The 9,323-nt window shown below is 37.0% G+C and overlaps 1 protein-coding gene across 1 annotated transcript; it reads left to right on the top strand.

Moving 5' to 3' along the window:
- Positions 1-3,007: 3,007 nt before the first annotated feature.
- On the top strand, positions 3,008-7,726 carry praf2 (PRA1 domain family, member 2). Its single transcript, XM_037791149.1, has 3 exons — positions 3,008-3,227; positions 5,383-5,600; positions 6,822-7,726. The coding sequence occupies exons 1-3, from the start codon at positions 3,049-3,051 to the stop codon at positions 6,959-6,961; spliced, it is 537 nt and encodes a 178-aa protein (XP_037647077.1). The 5' UTR covers positions 3,008-3,048; the 3' UTR covers positions 6,962-7,726.
- The last annotated feature ends 1,597 nt before the right edge of the window (positions 7,727-9,323 follow it).

The following is a 9,323-nucleotide window of genomic DNA, read 5'->3' as shown; positions in this document are numbered from 1 at the left end:
GTTAATAATGATAAAGGATAGGTTAATAATGATAAAGGACAGGTTAATAATGTTAAAGGATAGGTTAATAATGATAAAGGACAGGTTAATAATGTTAAAGGATAGGTTAATAATGTTAAAGGATAGGTTAATAATGTTAAAGGATAGGTTAATAATGATAAAGGATAGGTTAATAATGATAAAGGATAGGTTAATAATGATAAAGGACAGGTTAATAATGTTAAAGGATAGGTTAATAATGTTAAAGGATAGGTTAATAATGATAAAGGATAGGTTAATAATGGTAAAGGACAGACTAATAATGTTAAAGGGTATGTTAATAATGTTAAAGGATAGGCTAATAATGTTAATAAATATGTTAATAATGTTAAAGGACAGGTTAATAATGTTAATGAATAGGTTAATAATGTTAAAGGACAGGTTAATAATGATAAAGGATAGGTTAATAATGTTAAAGGATAGGTTAATAATGTTAAAGGATAGGTTAATAATGATAAAGGATAGGTTAATAATGATAAAGGATAGGTTAATAATGATAAAGGACAGGTTAATAATGTTAAAGGACAGGTTAATAATGTTAAAGGATATGTTAATAATGTTAAAGGATAGGTTAATAATGTTAATGAATAGGTTAATAATGATAAAGGACAGGTTAATAATGTTAATGAATAGGTTAATAATGTTAGTGGATAGGTTAATAATGTTAATGAATAGGTTAATAATGATAAAGGACAGGTTAATAATGTTAATGAATAGGTTAATAATGTTAGTGGATAGGTTAATAATATTAATGAATAGGTTAATAATGTTTAAGGACAGGCTAATAATGTTAATGAATAGGTTAATAATGTTAAAGGATAAGGCTGTTACATTCTGTATTTTTCACATTTTCAACAAATTCCATAAAAAGAACAAAATCACGACTCTTTGTAGGCCAAAAAGGAAGTGATCATCATACACAGCGAGGCTGTAAAGGAGGACAAGTCGGTGTGATGACGTTTAGTAGTCTCATTTAGCCGCTTGTTAACCTTTTTTAAGACACAAAAAGGCTTCAAAATTCATGAGTGGAGTATCCAGTATATTGATGTATTTTATGTCATAGAACAAAACATTAAAATCTCTTCAGCTGGTGTTAACCACAGACCTTATTTCAGGCATCCAACTAAAAACCCACTGACATCCAGACGAAGGAACTGGAAGTGCTAAAATGCTAATTTCTGGGTTTTAGGACTCATTCCTGTAGCACCAAAGCATACTGGGTTGCGCCGCCATTTTTGGAGAGTAGCCTACAGAGCTACGGTGGACTGTCATTATCTGTCACCGGTCTATTCATCTGTCATCTGTCAATCGTTCATCATCAGAAATGTAAATGTAAAGTGCACACAAATAACTATGTAAAGAGAAGCTAACTGAGACAAAGGAGCCATATATTAAGAATAGATAAGTTAATGATATTGATCCTTGACAGCTTACCTTTGTGTCTGACTGTATACTATATATACTACAATTTAGCTTTTGAATCTTATTCACTGTGCAGTGATATGTGTCATCTTTTGACAGTAAACAGCCAGCGGATGGCATCGTATACAGTACCCTTTATCCTCGACGTCACATTCCCATTCCCTATAGTTAATTATTATTAGCCTATTACTAAAAATATATCAGTAAGCCACACATTTTCCTTCATTACGATGAACAGTTTATTTTTGATTCAATCCCACATACATTTGCCATAAATGTCACTAGCGTGTTTTAATCCGCCTCTGAACATATAGTCCCCAACAAATGCAACTATTTCTTCCTGTTTGAGTTGTGTTAAAAAAACACAGTGATCATGTTTGTTTGCTTTTTTTAAAGAAACTCTGAGGCATTTTTAAAGATTCATATCTTCAGTATAGAAACCAATGGCTTTGGGTTATGAGGGGTGGAAATAACAATAAACTGATTTATAAAAATGGAGGTGATGAAAATGCATGTGAATCGAAAATTGTGAAGTGAAGAAAAAAGTGATAAATTGTCAATTGATTTGATGAACTTGATTGACATTTTATCTGAAACAGTGTCGCTCTGATAATCAACTGTGGATTGTTCACCTCATCATTCACAACACAATTTTTCTGTCTTCCGCCCAAAATGTAAATCAAAACCCACGCCCACTGACAAACAAAGACGAGAGTAGAGTGGGTCACTGAGTGGCATGTTTTTGTTTTTTTCGTTAGGCGGAAGCAACAAAAATTGCATGCAGTAAACGATAAATGTTAGTTGGGTGGTTTGGACTGAAAATGCTTATTATAATTATAGTATTTTACTGTTCAACATAGACCATTTTGGTAGAATATGAATAGAATAGAATAGAAATCATGTTGTTTTACTTTTGTTTTTGTTATTCTTTTTGTTTTGTTTTACTGGCGTCCGCTGGTCGCTTTCAGTCCAAAATGGCGGAAGCGTAGCTCTGCCGCTGGGCGCTGATGTTTAACGAACAATTGACTTTCAGATTCCACACTTCCTGTTTTTAACACCCACTTTCTATTTAACATTTGAAGGTTCAAGCTCAATGTGACATAAGCCGTGACATCATGGACCTGAACATGTATTCTTTATTATTAAGATTGACTAATTATTCAAACAATTGAAATACAGTTTTTCTCTGGAATACAGTTTGCAGGCAGTAGTTATTTTCTTTTATAATTATCTTCAATTCTATTTATTATTTCATATTTATTTATTTAGTTTTTAGTATTTATTTTTATTTATATATTTTTTTTATTCATTCATTTTTTTAATTATTCATTTATTTATTTATTATTTACTTAACCCGCTATGAATGAGTAATATTAAGAGATAGTGGTACAAATATTTCAGTACTATTCCCCCATTACTGTGGGATCGAACGCGCGTTCTCGATGCGCGGGCACGCGCCTCTCCAGAAGCTGAGCGAGCGACACACACACACACACACACACACACACACACACACACACCCCTAGCTTACGTCCCGTCCCCCCGCGTTGCATTCTGGTAAATTGAGTTTATTATCGTTGAGGAAAGATGGCAGGCGTGCAGCCGCCACCCCTCCGGAGCCTGGATGATTTCCTCCTGAGCTCGGCCCGGTTCGCCGTGCCCGATGTGCGCGACCTGGACCGCTGGAACAACCGCATCATCAACAACCTGCTGTACTACCAGAGCAACTACCTGGTGGCGATGCTCGGCCTCCTGCTGCTGGTGGGGTGAGTCCGAGTCCCGTTACTCTGACGTGGTCCTCCAGACCTCCACTATACCGTCTCTAACGTACTGGAGGTCTGGAGGAAACACTGACAACTCACACACTGTAGACTGTAATTACATACTGAACGTAACATAGATGCTCTATAAACTACAGTATAGAGCCCACAGACATTCACAAAATGCAACAAAAAACAGTAGTGTTCATGGCATGTACACTACTTTCTGCTAATGATGGTTCATAAATGTTCATACTCCCCTCTGTAGAGTAAACTGCTGAGTGTCTGTGAGATGGTGGAAGAAGTATTCTAGCCTAGTATAGTAGCCTAATACAACAGTGTAGAAATACTCTGTCCTGCTTTCAAATGTTTAGGTAAAAGTAAAATTACTAACATCAAAATATACTTAAAGTACCGAAAGTAAAAAATAGTCACTCTGCAGAATGGACTTTTTTAAGAATTATATATCAGAATCAAAAATACTTTATTGATCCCCGGAAATCCCCCGGATTTTGGCGTTAAAGGTCCCATATCATGCTCATTTTCAGGTTCTTGCTTGTATTTTGTGTTTCTACTAGAACATGTTTACATGCTGTAATGTTAAAAAAAAAACTTTATTTTCCTCATAGTGTCGGCCTGAATACGCCTATATTTACCGTCTGTCTGAAACGCTCCGTTTTAGCGCATTTTGAGGGAATTGCAACAGAATTGCGTTGCTATGCAACAGCTTGGGTGCATGTTTACTTCCTGTCAGCTGATGTCATTCACATACACTTCAACCAGGGATAAACTGGGACACATTTAGAATGTTTACATTTAAATCTGTGTAAAGGGTCTAAATATTATATATTCGTGACATCACGAATGGGCAGAAATCCTGACAGCTTGTTTCAAATGCAGAGTTTCTAAATACGGGCTGTGTGTATTTCCCTGTGGATTGAGTGTTTTGATAGCTTGATTTATATAGAACTTAAACCTGCTTTCTAATAAAAAAACATGAAAATGATATTAATGAAGGAGTATGTAACATGTAAATTATGTATGTAATGCTACAATATATGTAAAGACATATAAGTAAGTAATAAAATTATAAATAAGAATATAAGAAATATGTACAAATATTTGCATATATATTTATATAATAATAACTATTGATGCATTAATGTGTTCATCGTCCATTTAATGTTGCAGCTGGTAAAGGTGGGGCTTATATTTTATCATACAGTATACACTGCTGGGCAGCCTGCGGATTTCACTGAGGGATCAATAATGTCTTATCTTTATCCATAACAATACATCATCATTTATTTGTTGAATATATTTTGTACTAGTAATCTGAATCTCAAAAGTAACTAGTAACTAAATCTATCAAACAAAGTAGTGTAGTAGAAAGTTCAGTATTTACCTCTGAGATGTAGTGTATAATGTAGTATAAATAGACCCACTCAAGTAAAGTACAAGTACCTCAAAATTGTACTTAAGTACAGTACTTGAGTAAATATAATTAGTCACTTTCCACCACTAATGTTAGTCTGTGGCTCATTGGTTCCTACTGACGACGTAAGTCTTTAAAAACATATGAATGACAATAAACTCCCCTCTGTCTGCCATGTATTAATATTATCTCTCTGCTTCCAGATGCACAAAAAAACAAAAACAAAAACGTGGCTTCTGGCGTTACGCAGAAACCTGTTTAGGACGATACAAGCTGTAGCTATCTCCTCCGTCTGTGAAGGCCCGCCTCTAAGTACGGTCAAAGGTGGAGTCTCCAGACTTAGCTAGCCATTGGCCATATACTGTTTTCATACTAGATGCGGAGAAGTTGCCACTAAAATACCAGTGTACTTGGACGAGAACTAGTTTCACGATTTAAAGAAATATTTCACCCTCCAAAATGACCATTTGTATATCAATGACTCACCCTGTGTTGCCTCGCATGGAGAGTAGCGTGCCCGCACAAGCGTGAGACTGTTTCTGCAGAAGTGTTTCAAAGATACACTGATACACTGATACACTGTGTTATTTGGAATCTCCATGTGAGATCTGGTGACAATAAGAGAAATACAGAATATCCCTGGCACCTTCCCCCTCTGCACTTACTGTATGTCACCTGGTGATATAACACTTCCTGTGTGTTGGTAAATGTGTCTTCTTCTCTCAGGTATTTCCAGCCTGTCCAGTTGTTTGTCGGGGCGGTGGTGGTTACCGTGTTATTCCTGGGCTTTGTCTGGGTCGCCGAGAACCAAGCTCCCATTCGTCGTTTCCGTAGAAACCACCCATCGGTCGCTGTGTTGGCAATTCTTTTGGCCAGTTACCTCTTCGTATCGGTGCTGGGAGATGTGGCCGTGTTCCTGTTCGGGATAGCCTTCCCTATACTGAGTAAGTCAGGAACACACACATACACACACACACACACACACACACACACACACACACATTAACACCTAACATACATACATACTTTTTCCAAGTTTTTTTCTTGTAAATTTCCAACTTTATAATCTCGTGTTCAAATGTTTTTTGTTTTCGCAAATTTATGGTTTATTAATCTCAGAGAATAGCCAAGTTTTTTTTCTCGTAAATTTATGACTTTAATCTCTGAAATTCTGAGTTTTTTCTCGGAATATTAGCCCTCTCCCCCGGCTCCATCATTTTTTTTTTTTTTTTACCTACAATGGCCCTTACATGCCGCCGTATCACGCTTACATGCACAAAATATTACGTTTTTTGCCTTTACTCCGAAAAAGAAAATATTCCTATTAAGCTGTTTACATGGCTAATGAAAATGAATATTCCACTAATATTCCCGTTCACATGCAGCCGTGCATACTGAGATTAACTTAGAATGCCCCAATGGTGTACGTCCAAGAATAACTTACATTTCCCTCCTTTTCCAACTGAAGTCATGTTCCTCCTGTGTAGTTGTGTTTTTTTTTGGGCAGCCTCTCAAACCGTTGACTGCTTAGTTTGTGAACGACGCTCAGAGCTGACTGTAAACAAGCAAGAGTCAGTGTGTCGCAAACTGCTGTAAAAATCCTCAATCGAGATGCATATTCTGAATGTGCTGTACACATGTTCAAAGCATGCTCCTAAAACCTGAATTATATCAGTACATCTCGCATGTCTTCATTGGAAAATTCGCCAATCGGAACGAGGCCTAATTCAGAATATCCAAATGGAATATGCTGTAGCTAAGTGGAAGCGATTGGAAATCATTTGAGAATGAAAACAGTATTTGTTCTGTTAGAGAAGAGAAACAGCAGCAGAGCAGTGAGTGTCACATGTACTGATGGAATTAGTGCTGTTGAAGTACAGTCAGTGCATTAACATCATATTAAAACTGGAGCAGGTCACACACCAGGGAGCCTCTCCCTAAAATATGATGAAATATATTTATACAACATTTTGAAATAAAGGCCTGTCTCTAATATAAGCTTGTTTCAGAGGCCTGGTTCTTACTGCGGTTGAGGTAAATAAAGGCTCAGCCAGTGTTGAGAAATGTGGGTAATTTGAGACGAGCCGACCTGCGTCAGCTCAGTTAACCTCGCTGAAGTGATTCCTTCATCCCTCTCTCTGTGTGTGTGTGTCGCTCCTTCACAGTGGTTCTGGTCCATGCGTCGGTGAGACTGCGCAGCCTGAAGAACAAGCTGGAGAACAAACTGGAGAGCATCGGTCTGAAGAGGACACCCATGGGACTCCTGTTGGAGGCCCTGGGGCAGGAACAGGAGGCTGGATCCTAGAGAGACAAAAAGGAAGAGGAGATCTGCAGAGGTGGGGGGGGATAGTTTGGGTGCCATCTGAGGGTAATGGCAAGAGAAGTGGACGTGAAGTGGGAAGAGGCGAGGAAAAAGCGTAGGAGAAGGAGAGAATTACTGCAGGGAAAGAGGAAAAATAATAAGAAAAATGAAGTAGAAAGAAAGAGTCAGGAACAAAAGGGGTGGTTTGGTTTGTCAAAAATAATTAATTGGAGATGCTATGGTCCAATGGGAAAAAGAATAGAAATCATCATAATGAACAAATGAATCGAATCATCCCTGATCTGCTTTTGCACTTTAAGCGCACATTATTTTTTTTCATTTATTTCATTTCATGATACATTTCTGTGTTTAATGCAAGTGTGCAGTGTCGTAGCCGTATGGGCGTATTCACATTGAGTCACATTGAACCTTAAAGGGGTTGTATGAGGTACTTTCTCCATAGTCAGAGAATCACTCACAGTAGATGACGCATAAAATGTATTTTGCCTGAAAAAAATGTATATCTGTTAAAGTGTACGCTATATTTAGAATATTTTTACGAAGGCAAACTGAACTGAAAGTGAAACACATTTCTTCTGTTTTTGTCATCTGAGGTTGCCGGCTTAGGAGAGAGCATCGATAAGTCTCACTTTCAGTTCAGTTCCCTGTCAGAAAGGAGAAGGAAAGGGCTGTCTGATGGCAAGATAAAGCGGTGAAAATATTCTAAAAATAGCGCACACTTAAACGGATATCGATTTTTTTTTTTTTTTTAGGCGAGCCTTTCTTTTAGGTGTCTAAAATACGTTTAGCTGCTGCCCCGTCCACAGCAGTACATTGCTTTGCTGTGTTCCTGTCTGTTTCTTCAAACTGGGGACACACCGACTGTCATCTACTGTGGGTAATACACCTACTATGGATAAGTACCTCATACAACCCCACTTGGAAACACCCAAACTATCCCTTTAATGTGGCAGATTCATTGTGTATATACACATTGACTTGTGCTCTATTGGTGTCTCAGTGATTCGTGCTTATGTACTCTTATCTAAACATTGATCTGCGCTCCGTCTCAGCGCCTGTAGAGCTACGACGTTGATAACGTTATAATTATGCCAGAAAAAGTCAAAAGAAAGAAAGAAAGTAATCATAATTTTATTCTATTAAGCTGACACATCCAGTTATTGACTCATACGTCACAATATTACGTAACTATTTTAATCTTACAACTCTTCTTCTTGTAAAAGCACAACAGTATTCTGACTTTATGTCATACAATTGCAGCTTTTTCTTGTCAAGCTACAATTTTATTTTAAAAATATGTTCCTGCAGAATTACAACATCTTATGTTATTCCTTATTATGTAAAAATACAACTTAATTCTTGAAATATTACTTATTTTTCTCCGAAAATTCCAACTCTACTCTCAAAATATTTTCTTGTGAGTAGTATAACTTTATTATAATATAAGCATCTTTTTCCCATTCAAAATTACAACTTTATTTTCATAATGTTATAGCACTTTTCTAGGAATTATTTGACTTCTTTTTCTTAAAATCTCTGATTTCCTATACCCTTAATACACAGTGGCCTGATTCAGCAATATTGTCTTCCGTACACTTCGTATGTACAACGGGAAAACCAAAGTATTGATACTGTGCCATGGATGTGGTAGTCGTAGTAGTAATTAGCCTTTCCGTTGTCTCATCATAGCAAGTGTGAAGAGAAACAGAATATTATTCCTGTGGAACCACAGTGTGACAGGCAAGGAAATATGTCCACACTGTAAATACAGAGCAAAACAACAAGTACAACAAAGTACCAAAGTATCTCACAGGCCCATTATGGCTACAGACCGCTGCACATGTATGTGTTCTAGCTACATCCCTCCACATCCCATTCACACAAAAAGGCCTATAAATGCCACAATAATGCGCAAGGCGTTTAGCGTGCAATGACTACGCCTTTTCTTGATTTCCGCGTGTTATTTGTACGCCATGTATCCTAGACTAACTGCAATGTAAACGCATCCGTGTATAAATGCTACGGTAAGAGTCAGTGACGTAGAATAAAAAGAGATTTAGACCACTTATGGTGGGCGGGAGGTGGATGGTCCAACAAACACTGGACTTTTAACCAGGAGACCAGTGTTGCTTCGAGACCGTGACAAATGTCACGTGTTTTGTTGATGTTTGTGATGTTTTTCCCATAGTTGTTTCTGTACGTGTTTTAATTAGTCTACTTACTTATGACGGTACGATGGAATATTAGGGCCACATTGAGGAAAAAAAAATTATCTGAGATTTCGAGAATAAAGTTGTAATATTATGAGAATAAAGTCATAATATTATAAAATAATTTTACGTGT

This window comes from Sebastes umbrosus, chromosome 14 (assembly GCF_015220745.1).
Source record: "Sebastes umbrosus isolate fSebUmb1 chromosome 14, fSebUmb1.pri, whole genome shotgun sequence".
Classification (NCBI taxonomy): domain Eukaryota; kingdom Metazoa; phylum Chordata; class Actinopteri; order Perciformes; family Sebastidae; genus Sebastes; species Sebastes umbrosus.
The sequence above is the reverse complement of the archived record's forward strand: the minus strand, read 5'-3'. Positions and strand labels throughout refer to the sequence as shown.

Coding starts and splice junctions, on each gene's coding strand:
- praf2 (XM_037791149.1), top strand. CDS start 3,049: ATGGCAGGCGTGCAGCCGCCACCCCTCCGGAGCCTGGATGATTTCCTC. Junction 3,228..5,382: donor GGCCTCCTGCTGCTGGTGGG/GTGAGTCCGAGT, acceptor TTCTTCTCTCAG/GTATTTCCAGCCTGTCCAGT. Junction 5,601..6,821: donor GATAGCCTTCCCTATACTGA/GTAAGTCAGGAA, acceptor GCTCCTTCACAG/TGGTTCTGGTCCATGCGTCG.